The sequence below is a fragment of the Anoplolepis gracilipes genome, chromosome 16, assembly GCF_047496725.1.
Source record: "Anoplolepis gracilipes chromosome 16, ASM4749672v1, whole genome shotgun sequence".
Classification (NCBI taxonomy): Eukaryota; Metazoa; Arthropoda; class Insecta; order Hymenoptera; family Formicidae; genus Anoplolepis; species Anoplolepis gracilipes.
In genome coordinates, this window is record NC_132985.1 from 3,260,423 (window position 1) to 3,285,745 (window position 25,323).

Below are 25,323 nucleotides of genomic sequence, written 5' to 3' on the forward strand. Positions count from 1 at the left end.
TCAAAATAAACGCCTCGTAATAGAATCGTTCGTGAAATGACGTTACTTTTTTGCGATAAATAGAAAAACTATAAGGTTCTTGATTAAAAATCGATCGCTCGTTACCTCCGTGTTTCCTCGAGACGTCGTTGTTTTCTTGCGAATTATAAGATACAGGGTATCGTTTAAATAAATTTAAATAAATTGATCCGCTGACTTCTCATCTTTCTCATACTTCAAATAACTTCTCTCGAGAAACGCTCTTTGTACGCGCTTAATAATTCCGTATTTAAAAACATGGAATTTTGCTTTGTGAGAGACGCCAGCTCTTACAGGTTATTTTAGCAAATATCTGATACGAAAAAAGGCGGCAACGTAACGAAGGAATAAATATTAAATCAAACGACGTTTCGGGTCAGCGAGTTAAATGAATATCGTCGCTGTTCTTTGCAAGTAAAGCGCGTATCCATTAAAAATTTCGCACCGTCTTTATAATACAAACGACAATTGTTTACAATAATGTTAGAGATATAAAAAATAAACGTATCCGAATTTATTATTACTGTCGAAAAAATTTGCCTTATAAAAAATGAGAAATATAATGTAATGTGACTCACATAACTTTATTTTTCATTTTTATTCCTCGAAATTTATTCTCAAAAAATTATTTTTGATAATAATCTTTTATAATTATGTAATCATATTGAGAGTACTGATTATACATCTTTCAGATATGCAATTTTCATTTAATATAAAGACAAGATAAAAAAGATATTTAAGATGCATATCAAGTAGCGATTCAGAGTTGCATCGAAGAAATTTACATCGCGCGTTTTCAAACGAAGTGCAAACACTTGGCTCTTGACGCGATTAAAATCGTGGTACACGGAAACGTGCGATCAAAGCGCAGACATGTAAGTTCTCTTTAAACATCGATAAAACTCCAAACCAGTGCGATTAATCAAAGAAAAAGCGTAAGAATGGGCGTACAAAGAGTTTGTGCGTAGGCAAAGCGAGCTGAAATCGTAAATGGGCTTTTCTCGTTCTCTTGGTATCGCGTTAAGTCCACGAGTGTGCTCGGTAATAATAAATAAAGTGCTACGAATGAAACAATTAATATGTCAATCTCGCAAGCTAAATAAAAATCAACATTGACATTCGCTACTTAAGAGACTGACTAATTATCGTGCATTATTTCCGTCTTATGCACGATGTGTTCTCAAAATTCAAAGTGTGAGATCAACACTTAGACGATTAAATTATCCGCGCGATACGCTTTATCCGAAGAAATTAAGAAGCGCACTGCGCCGTTATATACGCTACCGAGTCGGTCGAATTAATTATTAAAACAATACGTATACGCGAGACGATCGAAACAATTAACTCTCATATCCTAATGCACGGAGGAAACGAGGTCGTTATATTATTCAAGGACGCCAAATGGTTCTGTCTGTCTCGAGGCACAAGTGCCCGGCACCCACAATCTCAAACGGAAGAACAGAGATAGACCCAAAACGTAATGGAGCACTCTGAGAGTTCGCAGAGCGAGATTCGCGCGCTCGCATACGCATAAGGATGCACGCACGCGTTGCGTTGCGTTGCGTTGCAAGGTGCATAAATCCGTTATAATGCTGCTGTGAAAACCGCCTGCCTGCTGAGACGCATAGAACACCTCGAAACGTCAAATCGCAGATTCCTGTCTTCAAAGCCAGTCCTCTACAAAGCGTCTCTCTCATGTAAGTTATCTTTTGTTGATTCGCAAACATAAGTTTTAATATAACCAACATGATAATTTAATCAGAGATAATTACTTCCGCCAAATTCATATTACGTGTATTAGAAATAAAACAAAGAAAATGTATACAATCAAGAGTGCAAAATTTTTAAAAATATCTGAATCAATATAAATATATGTATATATATGTATATATATATATATATATATATATATATATATATATATATATATATATTGATTCAGATGTGTATGTGTATGTGTATATTATAATAAAACTTATGTCAAAAAACAGTATATATTTTAGAGTGCATCATATTGCACATAAAACTACTTTAATTTATTAATATATAAAACTATTTTAATTTATTTTTATAGAGAGAAAGAGAAAGAGACGATGACTGTAAATCGAAAATGATTTACTCTTCGACGGACTCCTCATGACAGGGAAATGACACTGGGAGGTGTTCCATGATCTGGAAAAATGGAGTCCCTGAAAGCTCATGCTCCCATTTGAACTGATCAATATTCGTTTTAACGCACCTCTGAAAGTATGCAGAATATCCGCCGACAATCATAATGGAAACATAGAGTGACCAATCATTTTCAATAAAATAAAAATTTAGTGAAGATTAAAATAAAAATTTAATGAAGATTTAATTAGTCATTATTTTCAAACATATATTTGTATAGAATAAATTCTCATAGTTTTGTTTTTACTTTTGCTTGATTATAAAAATCTTTAAATTTTCTAAAACACTGCTTAAAATATTTAAGAATCATAGATTCCTCATATTCGAGGGCGGTAAAGTAAAATTTAAACTTTACTAAGAAAATATTTTCTTCAGAATTCTTGAAGAATCTCTTGCATTGATTGTTCTATGAGACACCCTATAGAATGCCATTTACTCTTGTCGGGACAAGACATCTCGAATTCCGAATAGACTGACTGAACTTTTGCAGAAGACTCCATTTCAACGATACCCCAAGCATGATATCGCGTGTTAACCCTTTGCAAACTGCCTTATTTTCATGGTTACCTGTCACGTGCCACTTTATTTTACCGCGAAATCAGCAATATGAAGCAAAGCGCGTTTCAAAGTAAAAGTACAAGAAATCACCGGAGGAAATAATTTTACAAGAAAACGCACGGTATTATTCGCACAAATATTAATCGCAACTCGCGCATTCAATAAATTTGCATGTGTTTTAAAATTTTTCTTGTGTGTCTCATTAAAAAGAAAATGATGGGAAAACTTCTTATTTCACAATTAGTACTGAGATTATTTTGCTAAAAAAATTCTCTATATAATATTCTCTATTTAATTCTATATATTAATTATTTAGAAAATAATTACTGTAACAAAAAATTAATAAAACTTATTCACATGTATCATAATTGCGCGAGTTACGGTATGTTTGGGCGTTCCCTCAACAATCCCATATGTGTAAGCGTCATCTTATGCAACTCTCGCAGAAACGGCGGGTTCCACAAAGGGTTAAATTGCTATCTAGCTTCTCAAAGAGCCGATTGCCGTCGACGCTGCCGCGGTGTAACGTCATATCGATCGACTGCATTCACGCTAGCTTCCGTTCTCGATTAATGCGCGATTTAAATAATATTCGCGTGACGGTGCGCGGGGACAACAGAGAAAGAAGGTGAAAGGTCATCCCGCTCTTTCGATCAATGAAAGAACCAAGGAAGAATTGGTTTTAAAGAGGGAGGCAGGAGACAGGGAGAGAGGAAAGGAAAGAGACAACTTAAAAACTTTCATCGCTCTGTTCGATTTTCAATGAAACCTGATAGCCTTCCCCCCCTCCCCACGTTACTTTTTTATTTCCACTTTTCCGCGACGAGTTTTCGTGACGAGTGTGCGGAATGCAGTCGTGGATAGGACGCTCCGTCGACGCTGTAAAAAAGGCTTTGTACACTTTGTCGCTTTTTATTATACATATACACAAAGTTGGAAGAGCGATATATATATATATATATAAATGTGTGTGAGTACCTTTTATCTCTTGTTAGTGGAATAGCCTCAGTTAGATTCGGTTAGAACAGTGTTTTTCAACCCTTTCTGCATGATAGAAATACCTTGAAACGCGCGAGAGATCAGCGAATGTATCGCAAAGGGGTTGTTTACCGGAAGTCACATACCAATAGCAGAAAGATTTACGTCACAGATTTATATATAGTAAAATTAAAATTATTATAATAAGATTATTTATTGTAATATTATTTCATATACAAATCAATATTTATTTCGATACGAATACATCGATTTACAAAAAATAAAATACAAAAATGTAATTGCCAATCTGAAATATCTTCGCGGTCCTGCTATCGATATATTTCTTCCGCAAAATTATGTTACACTCAAAGTCCCTTTGATCTTGATTTTTTGATAAAAGACATGTAACATGATAGACAGATTCGCGATATATGCGACGAGATTATTTATTCCGCGCAAGATAAATTCTGCTATTTATAAATATCTTTCTCGAACACCTTGTGTTATTACTACTTGCTTGAGATTCGTTTCAATAAAATATGAAAGATACATTGTAAAAGATTGCAGAAAGATAACCAAAACTTTTTCCCTCAGACTTGTCACAAAAGATTTGTTTGTCACATGAAACGGAGGTTGAAAAACACCGGGTTAGAATACGTCTCTTGTAAACAGCGAAGGGATGTCAATCGCTATTTTCTATTATGTTCCGCGACTCGCAAGTTTATTTAAAACTGATATAAGAGCGAATGAGAAAGAATAGATACGAGAAGAAGAGTTAGAAAAGAAAAATATACATATATATATATATATATATATATATATATATATATATATATATATATACATATATATATAAAAGGGGGGAAGGTAAGAAAATATGAAAGATGAAGAAAAGTAGATTGAAAATGATGAAGGCAAAGCACCTATGTATATCGAAAAACGATAAGATTCAAGTAAACGAGAATCTGCTCTTTTTGCACAGAGATAAAGTGTATGGTTCTCTTTCTTTCTCTTTTCGCACACGTTGCTACACAACGTTTTGTTGTTATACAAACAAACAAACAAACAAAAAATAGAGCGATTCTTTCGCCACGTGAACCACGAAGCATGCATCCTCTTTTTCTGTTTTCTGGCAGAACGGGGAGTTCTCGAAAAATTATAAAATTTGAATATCGCAAAAGTATCGAATACGGCGAGAAAATATATATCCGTAATCCATAGTGCAGGTTAGATTGAATATTCACTGTTTATTATATTTCACAAATCTCTTTTCGGTACAAAAATATTACAATATATTTTGTTTGGTAACTTGGTTACCTTCATTTATACTCGCTTAAATCTTAATACTTGTTACGCGCGCCAAAAAAACACTTTTCCGACACTTTCTTCGAAAATGATTATTAAGTAGCGATAATTTCCAATACTTTGAAAACCAAAAAAAAATGGAAGTTTTAATTGGTATTAAATATGGATGATTCAAAAGGCTAGAACTTTTTGAATCTCCGAATTTTGAAATTCTATCATTTAACTTCCGAAAATGAATATATAAAAAAACTCGTAGAGACATCAAGATAATACCGTTTAATTTGTCATAAATTTGCGATTAAATAACAAAGTAGCGCAAAATTTTGTTTGGCGCGCGCACGAAAATCCTAATCTCTAGATATACAAACGTTAGCTTTGAAAGCGAATAATTAAATTCTTATGATAGTTACATTAATCTACGTTGGCGCATAGGCAGGCATTTCTTATGGCACAATTTTTTTATGAACGAGGAAAAGGGGAAAGGATGACAACTCTCTCAGAATAAGCGCGATGGTCAACGCCCTAACAGCATCGTTATCGGACATACTTCCTTCTAACAATAAGCATGTCGAAGTGGAAAATACCGGAACCTAATATGGCGAAAAAAGTAGATGATTCGGAAATTGATTTGTAGACTTGCGGTACACACGTAGATGACTTTCCGAATCAATACGTACATTACATATTTATTATTTGCTACACACATTTAATATTTTATATTTAATTTTTAATTTTCCATTTTTTCTAAACCTTTTATGTTCTAAAATTCTAGATCATCGAAGAAATTGAAAAGGATTCAAAGTACAAAAAAGATCTAAAAATCTAAGATTTAGAGATCAAGTGGTTAGAATTTTCCTATAATCCTATAATAATAAGAGACTTCGATAACTGAACGCGATCGGATAAGGTCCATGAATTCCGATATCTAATGTATCATGATATATTTTTATAAATTAAAATTTATTTCTATTTAAATCACGAAAAATTCCGCGGTATTTCGCGTGATCAATGTCGCAAGATTAGACTGGCGAAAAGTATTCAGCAAATTAAAGCTGTGCACGGGCAATGTGTAGTAAACGTGTCCATAGATGGCATGGCATTACTGGCTATATTTTAGTTATCGAGCAGAAGGAATCAATGTACTGCCAACAATGCCAATATTTCTCTGCGAAATAGGATTATTCCTGTTTGCTGCAAAATTAACGTCCGGAAATGAAGTTCGATAGTGGCAATCTTGATTCGACCATCAACCTGACAATCTTGATCGAGAATGACGTTGACTAATGACACTAAACGTAATATTTTGCCGACGTCATATTACGCAAGATACTATGTTTTTATAAAACTAATATATATATATTTATATATATATTCAGATTCGTGCAAACTTACGTATGTAAAAAGAATAAACGAGAATAATCTTATTTTTGGCATTTAAAAATTATGTATTTGTAGATGTATGAAATAATGCTCTTTGGTGTGCTAATTAATTGAAAGTTTGGTGGCGCATTAATTGAAAATTGTTTGCGAAACTTTGGCTCTAAAAAGAGAGGTACCGATCGCGGGTGGATGATTACATACGCTACGCCGAAAATAGCTCTTCGAGGTCGTCGAAATAGCTTTTGCCATAAACGACAATATCGCGTTTTCATCGCGTGTGGCATAACATCAATAATTCTTTGTGCGGAATATCGAAAAATATTAAACCACGTTTCAAATCTACAGATTCTTTCTTTCAAATTTCTTGGCACATTAATTGATTAGTCGTGAAATCAAATTCTATTTCTTAATAGAAATTTCCGCGTTGTACCCTTGCTTATAGCGTTTTGATGCTTGTGTCAGCATATCGATACGTATCTAGTATTCCTTTTTTTCATGATTTATATATGCAGAAGATATATAAAGACGAGTATGTCAGACACGTGTCTGTATTTCTACAAGCACGTGCGACTTTCTGATCCTCTTTGACAACTCATGTCGCATTCTGATATTTTGCATACGAAGCATAAAAAGTAAGAAACTTTAAACACTGAATAAAGTTATACACGCTATAAACTTTTACTTCTGTATTGATGTATCGCAGCGAAAAATCGTTTAGTGTCTCAAAACTAGTTTTGAGAATTTTAAGAACCATATATAAAACAAAGTGCGATGAAAAATGTATCTGTATGTGTTCAAACCTTTCAATTCTTTATAAAAAAAATAATACAATCCTATACAATAAATGGTCTTAAAATAAAAAATAGAAAAAAATTTAATTTAAACAAGGAAAAAAGAATAAAATAAAAAATAAAAGAATCTAAATAATAAATAAGTTAACAGATCAATTGCCAGATTGCTAGATTGGTAGACAGTTCTTAGTTTGGTAAAAAAGCTCACACTTCAACATCTCGTGAATGAGTTCCGCGTGCCTTTCGAAAAAAAGCAAAATGTAAAGAGGCCAGTATGGAAAATGCGAATTGGAGAAAACGGACGGCAAGATATTAATGTAACAAGCAAGCGTCCGTTCGGTAGCGTGATTATTTTCACGACTTCAAAACTGATTTTATCGGGGACGTAACATGACTCTTACAATCACCGGCGGGTGTTCGCATGATGATTTATATCAGAATCGCGAGGCACGAAGCGTATTCAAATGTTTGGCGAACCTACAGTGGGCGTCGCACGGAAGTCTAGTCAGTCGGAAGTGGAAGTATTTCTGTAAAACTTGCCAAGACAGAGACGAATGGGGCGGATATGTGAAATCTACTCTTGGAAATTACGGGGATCTAATAGGTATTGTTTATACAAAAATGCAAACTGTCTGTAAATAAAACACTACCTATTTTCTCGACTCCTCGAACCGATATCAGACAAGAGAGTAAACTCTATCCTGCACCGGGCATGGATCGAGATGAAGTAAAAGATAAAAAAGTGTATATTCTTACGGAAGCGCGAAAGATCATATATCGAAGCGTGGGATTTATAAGGGAACCACTCTAAAGTCACTCGAATCACATCTCCAAAACGTTCTAAAACTTTACGAGTGGGTACTCTACGAGAGTTTCGTGTCTTCTCCGATGCTCGTTCAACGTATATTATCTCTGTAAATGGGCCAGTTATTCCTTCTCTTCGAGCTTCTATTCGAGTTTATATATATTCTTGGAAAAAGTTCTTTTTAGTTTTAAAAAAGATTTTTAAGTATATTTATTTTCAAATATGATTTAAATGTGTGTCTGTAATAATGCAGAGTAGAAGAAATCAAAAGTGTTGTTTTTTTCAATATTTAGAAGTTTCTTGATTATATAGAATTTCCTCGGATTATTTCAAACTTTATAAATTTAGGATCGCCGCCGTCCTTCATTCGCAAGAACCCTTGGGCTCAAAGAGATTAAAGGGCGGAGAACAGCACGAGCCAGCTGCCAGCGTTTCACTGCCTGACCACGGGACAACCCTCTTTCTCTCTCGTGAGACATCGCTGGCTGCAATGGAGATAGAGGAAGCGAGAGAGAGAGAAAGAACGACAAAGAGGGAGCAGCGGTTTATGTGATAGAGAAAGAGACAAAGAGACGGGGAGTAAGGGGGACTGAGGGAAGGACATGGTATAACGGAGGGGATGCTCGAGAAGATTTATTATGCAGAGGAGAGCGAGAGAAACGGACGGGCCCTTTCGGAGCTTAACACACTTTGTACCAGGCGTTGCACACGTAAGCTGTCTCTATTTTTCGGCCGGCAACGTTGATATACGCGCGAAGGGAATATACGCCAGCGGTTTATATTTTGAATAATGCATCCGAATGCATGCCTTAGCGGAGCTTTCATCTCTTCCTCTTATTACTCGGACGGATAATAAAGTATATAAAATCATAAAGAAAAAAAGACAATGATGCAAACTTAAATTTAATCAACGCTAAAGAAATTCTTTGTTAATAGAATTTTTTTTCACGATTTAAATATTTAAATATCTAATCATGAATTAGAGAAATGTAATTACTTAGACGCACGTAGAGTGTAAAAATCACTCTTGTTAAAAACGCCCAATCATTTTAATGGCTAAAAATCTGATATTCTCTCATATACCGACATCGATCAGCACGTCAAGCTGCTGTACCAGAAAGAGCCGTTAGGAAGGAGGGATGCAGGAAGGGTAGAAAGGAAGAGACGTAACGGCGACCGTAGAGGACTATGGGTAGGGAGCAATGACGAAGCGGCAAGAAGGAGAGAACAGAGTATATATTTCCCAGCCTCCATTGTGTGCACGTTTCCTCCCAGTACATTCGACTAAACTGCATATATGCTAAGAAGTGCAGTGATCTATGTATGTGAATTCAACACAGCGGTCTATACGACGTGGATATAGTACAGGATTTCGCGTCTCTCTTAGAAAATGACAATCATATGGCCGATGTGAAGAACGATTTTTTTTTCTTTCTTTCATTTTATATTTTTACTAGATGTATTAAATTCGCACGAGTAAAGAAGTTAATCCGCGTTACACGACCGATGTTTCTATCGAATGATAACTTTCTTAAATTTCGGACAGCAATACTCAAAGGCTAGCTAAAATACCATGATTTCTTCAGGGGAATAATATATCGATAATAATTCTCCTGAATTCACATGAATTAATTATTATTAATTTATAATTATTAAATTAATTATTAATTTATAAGATCACGCGAAATTTGCGAGAATGCCAGAGCAATCACCGATCCCGAGAAATTCAAGAAATATCTGTCATATATGTTATGATATTTAAATTATCTTTTTTTCATAATCTCATAAAGCTAAATTTTTTTTCTATGAATATATAATTATTCATAATTTATATATAATAACATAATTATTTAATTCGATGAAATCTTTTGTACGTATCGTATCGCGTGAATTTCAGGGAGTGACGAAATTCCGTCGTGCAAACTTTCCCGATGCGGTTCATTTCCGGAGTACTACTCGTAAAGCCGAAACGTTGAAAGTTCATTTCGAGTATTCTCTGTCAGTAGATATATATAGCAATATAGCTTTACCTAGGTCTGTGGAATACCGTCTACTCGAAGACAATACCGCAGCGTTCCCGAAACATGTAACCACTCAAGACATAAGGAGGGTTGATTGAACTACTCGAAAACGGCGATAACAAGAACATCACGATGTATGCAAAGAGAATAATACTTCCTATCTTCCTCAATCGAACATTCAATACTGGCAGAATATAAAAGCCATTTAGATTATTTGCCAATAGTCACACACATGATTTTTTAGAAATGTTATTAGAGATTCAAGTGTACGCGCGATACGACAAGTACGGCATTAAAAAGTTTGCACATCTAATAAATATGCGATATAAGTATGATATATGCAAATAAAAAAAAGTTTCTCTATAATCGAGTTTAGTTACGAAGAACTGAAGAGAAACACGAGAAACAATTCACGAATAAACGCCACATTTTCTAAACTGAATATATAAATATATAAAAAAATAAAACTGAGGTCGTTCTATAAAGTTAAAGTAGATCGTCAATTCGAACTGTATTGAAGCTTCTACAATTAAGTGGTTAATAGCTTGACACGATCCATCGAGTTTCACAAGATCGCGTTGGATGAAGTTTCTATTTCGACGAGTGAGCTATCAAGAACGTATCGGCGGAAGGCAGCGGTGGCTTCGACTTCTCCACTCGGCTAAACCAACCGCCGAGTTTAAATTAAACAGATACGAGCAAGAAGGAGAAAGACGAAAGCCTCTGGTCACGTGCTGGAAAAACGAAACTCTTTGCGGCGGGGCATACTACTACTCGGGGTGCATCTCTACTCGGTGATCCTCTTATTGAGGACACTCTCTCCCATTCTCGTTTTTACCACTCGTCACATCCGTTCGATCACCATGAGATGTGTAATAAAGGTGAAAAGATATACCGATAAGAAGCTTATCGAGGTTGAGAAAGGACCTCGCGGCTTCATGGACGGAGTATCGCGCTCGCTCACCCATACACGAGAATATTAACCGATGCATCTCGAGAGCACAGAAAATCTATAATAATACGCTGTTTCGTCGGCGAAGCCGCTTTGTTCAAAGATCGATACATGTCAGGAAGAATAAGTATCAGTAAAGAGAATAAGTATCCAGTAAAGGAGGTTCCGAGATAGTGGTTTTAGAGACGACAGTAAAATCGAGAGGTGATAGAGAGACAAGCGAAAAGAGCGGAAGCGAAAGGCGAAAAAACAAGCAGATCACGAAAACAAAACCAATTAAAAAATTTCCCAAGTCGTACGACATTGTACAATGTTAAGCTTGCGGACCATAAATGTGTTGTACACTTTTTTGTTGTGGTCCAATAATATTTTCTAACATTTCAATTAACAAAGAAAAATTTCTTGAACGTATAATTTATAAGATAGTATTATAATTGTTTAAATGTATACTTTAATATAAAAGATAAAAAGAAAAATATAAAAAGAATATAAAATAAATATTTAATATTTGAACGTAAAGTGACGCTGAGGGCTTAACAAGATTCTCTAAAGTTCTCTAGATCTGCGCATCCAGGGAAACAAATCAAATTTATAAATTTACATTTATAAAATATATGATTCAATTTGATGAACTGCAAAGAATATTGAATCGGATCGATGGAATCGAGGACAGAAAACAGCACACTCCGAGAACAATTAAGGTAATGAAGGGTATGCTGTATAATTAGATACAGCAATGGATCAATGGACCGAGCTATTGCAAAGGGAGTGCAAAACGTTGTTGGCTTTTTTATCGCTAGATAGAAATAAAAGGAGAGAAAGAGAGCCCTTTGACTGTGCTGCGGTGGGAAAAGTCTCGCGCGATACTAATTTCCATTCCGACTCTGTTCGGTTCACTAATACAGCGACACCATATCCGGAAAGACGAATGCATGATTTTCCGCCATTAAAGGTCGCAAAGTTATGACACCGAAATGTCTCTCCTTGACGTGACAACGTTTCTCGCGTCTCGCGCGAAGGCGATATATATATATATATATATATATATATATATATAATACAGAAAGCTCCGTTACGAGCTGTATGTCACGGCCAACTCACGACGTTAATATTACCGGATCCGAATTGTCGTCTCGGCTACGTGTTCTCCTTGTTAAATGGAGATGAAGCTGAGAGATTCAAGAATCCGTGCTGTCCATAGACCCCGTATTCAAGGATACCAAATTCCTGGCGAATGCCTGAGAGTCTCGCAGTGAAAATACCACGTCACTGCATAGCAAATATGTAGAGTGCAAGTTTTTAATATTTATAGATCATTTCTGAAGAGACATTTCTTAGGTTTATTTTCTCTTTCTTTTTCTCTCGATATGAAGTGACCGTATCGTACGATTTAATAAAATAACGTGATTTAACAAAATAATACTGAACGCTCAATATACACATCGCTTGTCATTATTATTTGGCAAAGAGACATTACAACGATTTCCAATCCGTTTGATTCTCAAAAGTAATATCGCTCATGTGTCACGTTGTGTTCCGGGCTAACGTTTGTTTGTCGTTAGTCAAGCTGCCAGAACGGAAAAAAGGTCGATACATGTGTCATTGACAGAACTACGTGGTTCCAAACTCTTGCAATTTTTACTACCGCTCGGCACAATCGATCTCGGACTTAGTGTGCGGCTTTATCTCGCGGAAAATATTCACGGCTTATTTTTTCCGAGAACGATAATTCAAATTTTTGGTAAAGCAAAAATGCAAAGACTTTTGTGTTTAAAAAATTTGAAAATTAAAATATCTTAAAATTTTTAATTAAAAGCAACTCAAATTACCCTTATTAATTTGATAACTTGTATAATAAAATATGTTATAACAGCTTTTAATCAAGCTATTCTAATTGTAAAAATGGTGAACAAAAAGCTAATAACATTTTTGTAAAAAGGAAAAAGGAAAAAATAAGAAAAAAGAGGTAGATGAGTCTTTCGCGAAATAATATTTTCTGACTGTTTATAATCAAAGCAAGTAGTTCAATAGTAAATGGATTCCCGAGAATCTTACGCGTTTTTTGTTAATTCTGAAAACCGACGCTTCCGGAACACATCCGCTTGACGAAACGAGACGATGTTCGTTGTTGCATAACGCGTATAAGTATATAGAGAGGAACAAACGTGCGAGACTGCATTACATTTCCATGAAACCGCGAAGTCGCTTTGTATGAGCAAACAGCAAAAGTTCGCCGTCGCCGGCGAGAATATTTCGAAAAATGGTTAGAATACCGAGGAATTCCTTTAGAAAGTTACAACGAGAAGAGCAAATTTCAATAATCGCGAAAAAATTAAATTGTCGCGACTATTGAAAGAGCAAAGTACAACCTTATTACACTTAATCCCTCCGTGTTTAACTTTAACTAATCCTACATTATATTTCTTTCACGGTTCAGAATAAGACCGAGATTCTCGATTTGCGAGGTAACAACGAGCTTAAATAATTAGGAATCCGGAGAAATAAGAAATTAATGATTACATTAAACATGTGCGCAAGAGTATCTCCGACATACGTTTGCTAGCACATACGACCGTATACTTTCCGAAAAACTTCGACACATTTGCTTGATTTATATCCATTATTGGCGCGAATTCAATCGCTCGAAGAGCTAAAAATGTCGCATCTGCAAATAGAGAAAGAACGTAGGTAGATAAAAAACTGGCTCGATGCCATTTTTTCCAAAGTCTGAACGATACGAAGACGGCGAAAAAAAGCACGTGTGTTACATAATGATATGTACAAAGGACTATTGACGTATGACCATTGACCACGCACTGTCTAAGGGAGATACCGTATTCGCTTAATTACTATTTGTCGTATTTATCATGATTAGTGATTTAACCTTGTACTTAAACGAAAGGCACCACATAAGTGAACTCACAGATAAGAAACCTGTTTCCTTCTCGTAACAGCCTATGGGCCTGCGGGACTAGTTTCATCATGACTATTTTTGAGCCACGACGGCTCACACAGAAATCAGTCTTCGACGTGATTCACAACCTACGTCTCATATAAATATAATATATATATATATGTATAAATATTTATATATATATATTACGTACATGCGTCGAAAAATGTTTTGCATTACATTTTATTACACGAGATTTATAGGAGCGTTAAAAAACACGAAGGTTCCATGATTTATTATTATTGTTGCATATCATTTACATATATACATATACATGTAATGATTTTACAACACTGAATATATGTTTACACTTTTTCGAGCGGATAAATTTAACGGAAAGATAGCTGAATAATGCAAAACTTTTCGCGACATGTGCACGAGTTATTTAATATTGTTAAATAATATTTCTGCCGCGCCTATAAATAATATAGCCAAAGATATGAAATCTAAAAACTCGAATGTTCGAGAACATAAATGTCAGACAAGCCGCGAATCCTCTCAGAACAATTCGAGGATCTAAAGAAGTAAGAAAAATAATGATTACGAGATCAAAGAATGACCCTGTAATCTTGAAGGAACCTTACTCATCTTCCGTATTTCGGAACGATACCAGACAATCAGCGAGAGGTAGAACACGAATGAAGTTTTGTACTCGATATTACTTTCACTGAGATCTCCGGCCATTGATTCTACAAACACTTCATTACTGCTAAGGGAGCTCTAGTTCTCTTGAGCAAGAACGGAGATCCCATATCTCTTAATCATTAGAGTTAAATACTTAGGAGTTATAAACGCACAAGAATAAATAGATTTAAATTTAGTTTAAATATTGGAGTACTTTAAATAAGAGAAAAAAACACACGCGCGCAATGGCACATCTCGTTTTATATAGTCGTCACGTATACAGCTGTGCGACGAGGTCGACACTTTATATGACACTTGGTTGATCGTAGCAATTATTACTAATTACGCTTGAAACGTGAAACACGGGCAAAAAGTTATACGTGCGCCGGTTTCAAGCCAACTCTCTAACGTATACACGCAAATCTACAAGCTTACACTTTACTATAAGAAAATAAATATATGTAAGAAAAATATAGCATGTAATGTATAATGAGGTCTTTTTAAAAATCGAAGGATCCAGGCATCCTAAGTCATAAATCTAAAGATGAATGGATCCTACGACAGTTTCGCGCCAAATGTCAGCAAACAACACGACAGACTATATGTATTTCTCTATATGCGATAGTTTATAAAGTAAGAGACTACCGTAAATTATTGTATTTCCTGAAAAGATTAAAATCATAAGTCTTAATTAAAAAGTTCACGCAATCCGCGATCAGTATACTTTGCACGTGTACGCACTGCCTGTAATTATGCAACGCAAGAGTCACTAAGTCAAGTAACTCGACTCGGATTTGGCTAAGAAATGTTTATGCTCCATACGCATAAATGGCGATATGAAGGAGCTCTCTCGTGTTCCATGTTTCAGCTTAATATGCCTTTTCAAATTGTCAGACCTGGTCAACGATATCATACAGATGTGACATACGTGTTTGTCGGGGTTGTGCGATTTCATGTGCTTTTTAATGTTGGCTACGCTCTTGCCGCAAACCTTGCAGCACTCCATACCGATCTGCTCTAACTTATTGTGACTGTCTTTACTTATATCCTTTTCTTTTTTGCAAGTCCTTGTCGTGCCTGGAATACAAGGTCCCGTTTCAATGAATTCATCATCATAATTCACCGGCAATGTCAACTGTGTCTACTAATATCATCCCAAGATAAGAATGGTCGATTCGACGTTACCTCATTTAATCATTTCCTTTTTCATGCGCAATGTTATCTGTGATAATCTTTTGGATTAAAAAAAATTGTGCTTTATCAATTTTGTAAAAAAAAATTTATAAATAAAAAATTACTATAAAAATTTTAAATAAATATTAAATCGCTTTTCCGAAATTATCTCAGCTACTTTTAACGACATAAATATAATATTTTTCTTTTGCGTAATATTCAAAATGGAAATACTTTACGCCCAAGATTTTACTTTTTTTATTATAATATAATATTTAAATATTATATATACTTAAAAAATTATTTTTCTCTAAAACAAAAACTTTTACTAGATAGATATTATTTTACCAACTGTTACAAAGCTTAAATATTTATGTATTAATAAAATTCCATAAACATAAAAAAGAGCTCTCATTTAAATAACACAAAAAAGCTTTATATACAGTATAATTATATTTTATAAAATTGAAATTTATGTTTTAACAAATCTCTTTTTTTTTTTTTTTTTTTTTTTTTTACTAATTACATACTTTTTTACTAATTTAAATATTTCAATATATTTAGAAACTTATACTTTTAAATATCTTAAATATGACAGATCGACATTGCGAAAAAAAGGCATTTCGGATGATAACGTTAAATAGAACACCCTGCATACTTCCCATAAGTCACACTCTACGTCAAATAGTTGCAGAGAAAAGGGAATTTTCTCTATTACGTTCAAAGTCAACGAGAATATCATAACGAACACCACACTCGTATTTATAGTACGGAGTAATGTACATAAATGGAATTGTGCTTAATTTCCTCTGTTGTTTTCATAAGCGCTAAAAACATATATGAAGAAATTACATAGAAGAAACAACGGTGACATAACAATAGAAAAAACAGGAAGATCCAAGGACATAACGATTCAAAGATAAAAAATTAAAACTTTTCTGCGTTTATTGAAACAAGACGGAGAATCAGCCAATTCCATCAAGGACTTCACCCCGTGCTCTTTCTCATCTATAATTACCTACTCGTAGCAAATGTCAATACCAATGTAAAAAGCGCAATTCTACTGTCATCTCATCGCGTTCCAAGAGACTAAAGATACTGTCACAATACAGGAAAAAAAAGAAAGAAAGAAAGAAAGAGACGTCAAATCAACAAAAAGAAAATCGCATGGAAAATAAATTTTCAATGTAAAAATCTCAGTAAGGAGAGAAATTCACCGATGTTTGCACGACAAATTCCGTCTACGAAGATCGCGATATGAACTATAGACTTTGTCCCCCCTGGTTCTCAAGTACCGCCTATACATAAATTGCTCCGTCGAAGATCAAATGCGAGCATCCCGCGACTGTTGGCGACTATTGTATAATATGTATATCTCATGCAACATTTTAACTAACTATATATAATATGAATATACAATCGCGCAAGAAGAATATATAATCGAGTGGGACCAACGATTGCCACGGCGATAATGACGACGACGATGATGATAAGATCGCCACGAGGTCAAGAATGCAAAATATGAACGAAGAATAATGTTAGCAACAAAATCAATTTAACGAGCCGTCTAATCGCATATATTTCTCTTAGCTTCGGAAATAATCGTTAGGAGGAAAAATGATAGGGTTACGAGTTTTCCTGTAACTGCTTCTGCTGTTGTTGGCGACTATTATTAATGCATCGACGATGCGTAGTGGATAAGAATCGTATGACTATAAATAAGCGTGACGTATTAATGCGGATAAATGATAGAAGATATCTCGTTAAAAATATTTATCTTTTAAATCCCTACCTATATATTTATATAATACTTTTTATCTAGATATAAAAATGTATGCAAAAACTCAATTATATGAATCTTTCAGACTCTAATCATAGAATTAATGGAGATTTGCAAGTTAAAAAAATATGTGAGATTTAGGTTTTCTAAAGTAAAACATTATATTACTTCTAATTTTAGGATGGAGATTACTTTGGGATTATAGGATCCTCGGATCCTTCGTTCTTAAATAATCGCGTTAACTTCCATATTAATCTCGTGATATCAAACAATGTGTATGGGAAACGTCTTACGTAACGAGATTTTTTTTCCCGCGACCGGCAACTTTATTAATGCAAACGATGGATTGCGCAACGAGATGCGCTGACTGCACATTTTGTTGCTAATATTCTCGTTCACTCGTGTAGAAACAAACAGCGCAAGAGAGACGTGAGAATATAAGATCAAGATCGCTAGGCACGGTGACGCAAGATACGGCAAAGGGTATATAAGAGATAGAAAAAAAATACAGTGTATAAAGACATGCACAGAGAGTCCCGCCGTGAAAACTGCATATATGCGTATATCTGCATCCGCACGTGCACGCAATATACGCATATATGGCGTATATATATGTTCACATATAACATATGTGTGTATATATATATATATATATATATATATATATATATATAAACACACACACACATACATATATATATATATATATATATATATATGACATATATATGTATGTACACGTTATCTCGCACACACGGCGCACATTTACGCGCATTCACGCAAATGGAGTTCGTTAATGTGATACCAGGCATACGCACGCACGCGCGCTCGCGCACGTGTAAGAACAGCGAGATGAACTCAGCCAATCGCACCCACATACCATCGCAATCTCTGGCATAACAAAAAATAAAAAAAAAAAAAAAAAAAAAAAGAAAAAAAAAGAGAGAGAAAAAAAAAGATAGGAGTACAGTCCATTTGCTGATACCATGTCCCAAACCAACGAGAGTTTTTGTTATGTTTTCTGTATATATTAACACACGTAATTAAAAACTACCACAATGACGAATGTAGCAAATGCACGATACCATCACCACAACACCAAGGGTTCATGTAATATACATATGTAGTTAAAAATATATATATGTATATACACACACAGACGGTGCATATTTGTATCAATATATATGCATATATATAAATATATATAGATATATATAAATATATATATACATATACACATGCATGTATACATATACATGTACATATATATATATTGTATATATATACATATATAGAGAAAATTTTTCACTTTCTAAAATTACACTCACTACACTTGCCAGATTTTGGAAATAGAGGGATGCTCGCTTCGTACGATACCTACGTACGATTCGACTCGTATCAAATTCTTGCAAAACGTGCATGCAGATCTCCCTCGATTTCTTAGATGTAACATATTTCCCATACATCGACTGACAAAAAGATCGTTCTTTTGCCTATGAAATATCAAACGTCCAAGAAACGCGAAATCAGATCTTAACAAGATTGTCATGAATGAAACGTAATACTTACAGCAAGTCATAAAATAATGCATTGATAAATCTTTTATCGCGATTATGTCTATAAACGTAATATTCAATCATGTTTGATTGTTAAAGTCATATCTGAGATAATATCGACATAACATACGAATTAGTTGCAATTCAAAACGGCTTGGAGTGCGAAACGCAAAAAACAAGGAAATATGTTAAATCTAAATGAAATTTTGGTCGTAAGATTAAACATATATGAAAATCTTACCATCAAGTCCGTCGAGCATTTCCGGGGGATTATGGTGTTCGGATGATTCGATTCCCTGAATACCATCAAGCGCCCCTGTCGTAGTCCCTCCATCTTCTCCCATCAATCCAACTGCATGACCCTGCACACAAAACAATTACATATTTATAAATAAGCATTTGTGACAATAATATAAAACTAATTTATGAATATTACTCATATATGAATAATAGCATGTGATGTATTTTATTTAACATGATATGTAATATTCATTTTTTAATAACAATTTTATATTTTAGTTTTTTTAATAACAATAAGTAAAAAAGATTAATGGAAAATCAAATATTCTATAATTAATATGTGATAATAAATAATTCTTACACAGTAATCTCTATTTTTATTTCTAAATAAATATTATATTCAAAAATATAAGGATGGACATCACACAAAATATCTCCTGAAAAATATTTGCTTTAATATCTTTTTCTCTCATATACTGAAATTTTGTTAATATATTGTATACAGTTGCCATCTAACAATACATAGTTATATAACAATATGTACTTTTTTAAAAATATTAAAATTTTTCGATACTTCATCTTTAAAATATTCTATCTTATTGTTGTAAAAACAAACATATTTAACCTCTAAGTATATATAATTTACTCAATTATTTGTTAAAATTATATATATATATAATTTTCGTCAACTAAAAAAAATTTTGCAAATAATTTTATACAATAAATGTACAATTACATGTACATTTAGTGTATACAATTTAAATATACATTGTTATATAAATTATGTATTTTGTCGATTGTAAGAAATATACATATTATGTCATATATTATTTATAAAATAAAAATATTAATAAGCTTTATTATATATTTTGCATTTTTAATACAATAAAATAGTGTATATTATAATAGTGTACATTATTGTTTTAACTTTACATATAACAATAACTTCAACATCAATAAAATCATCTGCAGAAAAATATATAAAACTTCTACCCAATTATATTTTACAGAATATGAACACACTTGTAAAATTGCTGATGCAATAAAAGCACAATAGATTAAATAAAATACGAGAATTGCAAAATTTAAAATTAAAATATAAGAATCGAAAAAAAGAATTTCCAAAAAAAAGTTTAGGAATACTAAAGATCGAGTAGTCAAACAACAATAATACTTGCAATATTCTGCCATAAGTTTCGTATTTCAATTTTTATTACAAGTTTAGTTAAATTTTAAAATAGATTAATAAGAGATAAAAATTGAGTTAAAATTTTATACAAATGTGTGTATTGTATTTATAAATATAAATTTCTTTTAAATTAATTGAGCGGAACGGATTACAAACTAGATAGGCACAAGTAGAATAGAAGCTAATTAAATATCGAGGCTAGCATGTCTTTGTCGCGTAAGCGTAATTTTTTTTTGCCTCGCTTTCTTTAGTCACACACAAATTGTGTGCTTTGCACTTATCGTGATGGTTCACGATCTCAAGTCTAAAATTGCCATTTCCTGCAGCAAACGAAGTGCGAATTTCTGGTATAGATTCGCTCCATTTTCTACAGTATTTGCAAAACATAAGGTTCGATCGTTCGTCATATTGCAGCCAGGTAAACGTTTGTAACCATGCGGGTTTAAATCTACCGGCCTTTCTACTTTGCGGAATAGAACGTTGCAAGTTCCCGCACAATGTCGATTGAATTACGGACATTCCCGGTTCCTGATTTATTCGTAGCGATCTATGCATATCATTATCAGGTGTTTTAACATTCGGACTACATTCGGGTAACGAATAAGATTGCATTGGATAAACGTTATTGTTTTTATACGAATGATGCGAGTTCACAAGTACAGTCTGACTTAGATACGAATTTCCAGAAAATTCAGATGCAGTTCCTGACATATTGACACAGAGAGAACCTCCAGCCATGATGGCACTTTCGCGAGAAACTTGTACCACAGCTGAATCTGGACGATTTGGAGTCATGTTCTGTACATCCGTAGTTTCGTCACTCTTCCCATCTCTCTGAACCTCCCACTCCATACTAGTCTGTCAACAGAGAAGGAAAGGATATGTGCTTAATCAACACATCTCGAACGATTGATCTTTTTTAGCAGAAAAGCCAATTTTGTAATCTCTAATTAGAAAATCCCTTCCTTCCCATGTCTGTTTTGACTGAGTAGTTGTAGGATGACGATAAGTAATCGTCATCATTTGTGGGAATAGTAACGAAACTCCGTCATGAGGAAAATTATCTCCACGATATATTACGAGAACTTCGCACCTCATTCATGAATGTGCAAAGCGTTTTAAGCAAGAAGAAGCATATAGCATCTTCGACAAAAACTACGGGTGAAATAAAAATATTTTAACGAATAAATACGATCAGAATTACATGCTGGAATAATATATACCAAAATGCCTTGTTACACAAACACCTCACACCACAGAATGTTCAAGCAATTATATGTGCATTTTTTTGAAAAAAACCTATTGTATAAATCAATGATCATTCTTTAAATATAAAAGAAATTTTTAAAAAATTAATATTTTATTATATAATTATAAAAATAATATTTTATACAATAGTGCATATAAAGCATACATATTCCATTTCTACTTTAAATTTCTAATTATATCCTTATAGATAAATATGATAAAATGTCAACATTAAAATCAAAAGCTTTTTAATTTATATAGTCTCGCAAAGTTAGATAAAAGAGCAAAAAGAGAACGCAAATACATTCCTTATCTTTTTTATCTTTTACATCATCATATGATGATAAAAAAATATATATATATCAGGAAATAATACATTTCCTTAAACAGCATAAACGATAATTGTAAATAATTTTTGTAATATTTATAATGACTTTACACATATAAAAGGAAAACTAAATACACATATATTGTTAGGTACAATAACATGCAGTTTTAAAAATTAAAAATTTTTACTATTTTATATTATCAAACATGTATATATTTAGTTGAAAGATTAATATACATGTTCAAAACTATAAGTGCAAAATGCATAGAAGAAAATAATTAATCAAAATAAAAAGTGTGAAATGCATAAACATAAAAGATTACTTACAGGGAGAGAAATATTGTCATGGAAGTCCGGTAAGTGATGATCCACCTCTTGTTTTATAGAAGCCTGTGGTTGTGAAGCAGGAGACATGGGTCGACCACCATCTTCCATTTCTCCCAGAGTGTTATTTAACTTTGGAATTACAGGAGGACTTGATTTGTAACTACACTGCGAGGATGTCTGAAAACAATCGATTACAAATTTTCTTCATCTTTTCTAAATACTATCTTTGTGTCAACAAAAAATTTAATTTAAAAAAATGTTCCTAAAAGAAGTATAAACTTATCAATAAATTATGTTGGCTAAAAATAATAAATTTATTACAATAGAAAAATAAATTTGTTAAATAATAACATTTACAAATGTTATCGCATCATTTTAGGGCAGATAAATTATATCTGCTCTTAAAAACACAATTTTTACATTAAATTATGTAGAAGACACTTTATGATAATATCTGTCTCATGAATTATACAATACATATTAGCTTTTGGTCTAAACTCTCCAAGGTTACAAAGTAAAGTTATTTGGAAAGCTGTGTAATCATACACACTTGTAACATTCATTGATAATAACGTATGAGATCACAATCAAACAGATCTTTAAGCAGTAACATATGTTTACTGATATATAAATAGGAATCAACATTTATATAAATTTATTCACAAAAACAATATTTGTGCAAAAATTTTTGATGTACATAATTTTATTTCAAAGGCAAAAGTTTCAATAAAAATACTAACATGTAATGTAGCAAGTAAAAATGTAGCGAGTGAAAATGTAGCATAATATTTAATGTTCTTGCAAAAAAATGTAGTGAGCAACAAAATAAAATTTGTATTTAAACTACATTCAAAATAGAAATATTTCTGAAAAAAAAAATATATTGTCCATTTCCTATAGATTTTATATATATATATATATATATATATATATATATATATATATATATATATATATAATATATAACATATAACATATATAATATATAACATAACATATATAATATAATTTTCCTTAATTAAACCTTAAGATGTGGAAACTGATATAAATTGTGATAAAAGTGTACATTAAAAAGAATAAAAAAGTCCAGAATGAAAAAAGTGAGATATAGCTTTTTCTCTGTATCTCGTTCAACATATAGTTGGAAAAAATAATATACATTTATGTACCTGAGAATCGGATAAGAATCTCTCACTAGGCGGGCCAGAAAGGGAAACATCGTAGCTGCCTGAATGCTTTCTTTTCCTTTTCTCAGGATGAGACTGAAGATTAGGCGAATCGGTATGTCTGACTCCAGTTTGCGTTTCTGGCTCTGGTGATGGACTCTTTTCCTCCGTCTTGTTATTTACACTATTATCAGTGAGGCCTCTGATCTGCAATGCCTCTGCTGTTTTAAGGAACATCGGTAGCAGATGCTGACTAACGTTAACTTCTCCTTTATACATAAAGTGCAGCAATGCCTTCATCTCTGTATCATTGACATCTTTCAGGAATATAATTGGATGGGGATGGGTATTTTGTATGAAAATGCTCTCAAAATATGGACTGCATGCAGATAGTATGGTCTGGTGCGCCTTGAATGTCTCTCCAACACAGGCCAGGGTCACGTCACAAAGTGCCTCTCTAGCAAGCAGTGAGCTGAGAACGTCTGTGAGGTTGGCTGGATGATTGTTCCACCGTAGACAATACTGCTGGTCCATCTTGTCTATCTCCAATCCCGACCCTACAACCAAACTAGTTGTCCTAAACTGTCTACATAAAAAACCTATGATCAAACCCTGGCTAACAGAAATGCCTTCCTAACCCTTAAATCGCTAACTCACACACTTTCTCCACGCGCACTTTCCTATCGTCCTGACAATATCTCCCAGCAGATTAAATCGCGGCTCTAAACCCGCGCACAACGTCCTCCGTGCTTCTGCAAATGTGCCACATTGCAGTATAACTGTAAAACCCTTCAGGGTTCACGCCGCGCTACTATACGTGCAGAAAACATTTTTTCGCATAACCTTAGCGCCCGATCAAATTAATCCGCGACGGATTTCTACGCGATAAGCCGCGACACGGGGACCACCGCGAGGTTAGATCACTAATTGCGACGCAGTACGTGCCACCCACGTATACGATAATAATCCGATATATTCGGAGGTAATGTTTTTGGCAATGTCAATATTCGCGAGGCTTGGGCGCCATTGTCGGCCGTGCTCGTCTAGCCTCCACGAGCCTCCTTGCGAAAACTCGATTTGTTGATGCCCGATTTCTAACCACTCGTCCTAGCTACAGCGCGTCCCTTTATTTACGCCCATCTCACAAGGATTACGCGCCATATATCGCCCACCGTTCGCCAAATATCCCATCTACCTAACGTGCACACGTCCATTACTCACCTCTCGCAAACTTTTTGCCATTACAACGCCACCCGACCCTTAACGTCCACTGCCATACCAATCTGCCAATGCCTACGGCCTTATTTTTAAAATACTTTTGACCTTCGTGCATCTGCCGCGGGGGAATGGCGCGAAGGGCGCGAGGATTCAAACGCGGTTAACGCCACGCCGCCGCCGTCGCCGCCGCCGCCGCCGCCGCGTCTTCTGTCAGATTGTCTGCGAGATACTAAATGCTGCGGCCTGCGACTGCGACGTGTGCACGATTACGCGATATATTCCAGACGATTCGCGCCTCGCTCACCGCCATATCGATCTGCAATGCCGGCGTTCTTATTTTCCCAATAACGCTTCCGTACATACAAGACCGTAAGACCGTACGCGATATGGCGTGCAAGGCGCTCGATTCAAACACGCGATCGCGACGTAGTCGCGCGTGTTACGTATCTATTAAATATTGCGAGTAATACTTATTGCGATAAATGGATTTTTATACAAAATGAAAAATGTCGCACGAAACGTATTGGAATATTAAATCCTCCTT

The 25,323-nt window shown here is 34.2% G+C and overlaps 1 protein-coding gene across 12 annotated transcripts in view; it reads right to left on the reverse strand.

Moving 5' to 3' along the window:
- Positions 1 to 25,323, reverse strand: part of LOC140674880 (zinc finger and BTB domain-containing protein 8A-like) — a 73,988-nt gene that overhangs the window by 27,916 nt on the left and 20,749 nt on the right. For 4 of the 12 annotated variants that reach the window (XM_072908784.1, XM_072908785.1, XM_072908786.1 and 1 more), the window contains exons 2-4: positions 23,565 to 24,118; positions 22,396 to 22,572; positions 19,305 to 19,425 (exon numbers count right to left, since the gene is read on the reverse strand). In XM_072908784.1, coding sequence (XP_072764885.1) covers positions 19,305 to 19,425; positions 22,396 to 22,572; positions 23,565 to 24,118 — 852 coding nt within the window. Of the gene's footprint in view, positions 1 to 4,949; positions 15,632 to 19,304; positions 19,426 to 20,478; positions 21,351 to 22,395; positions 22,573 to 23,564; positions 24,119 to 24,218; positions 24,734 to 24,782; positions 24,948 to 25,323 lie in introns of those variants that run through there. The other 8 variants (XM_072908778.1, XM_072908780.1, XM_072908777.1 and 5 more) reach the window with 5 other exon arrangements.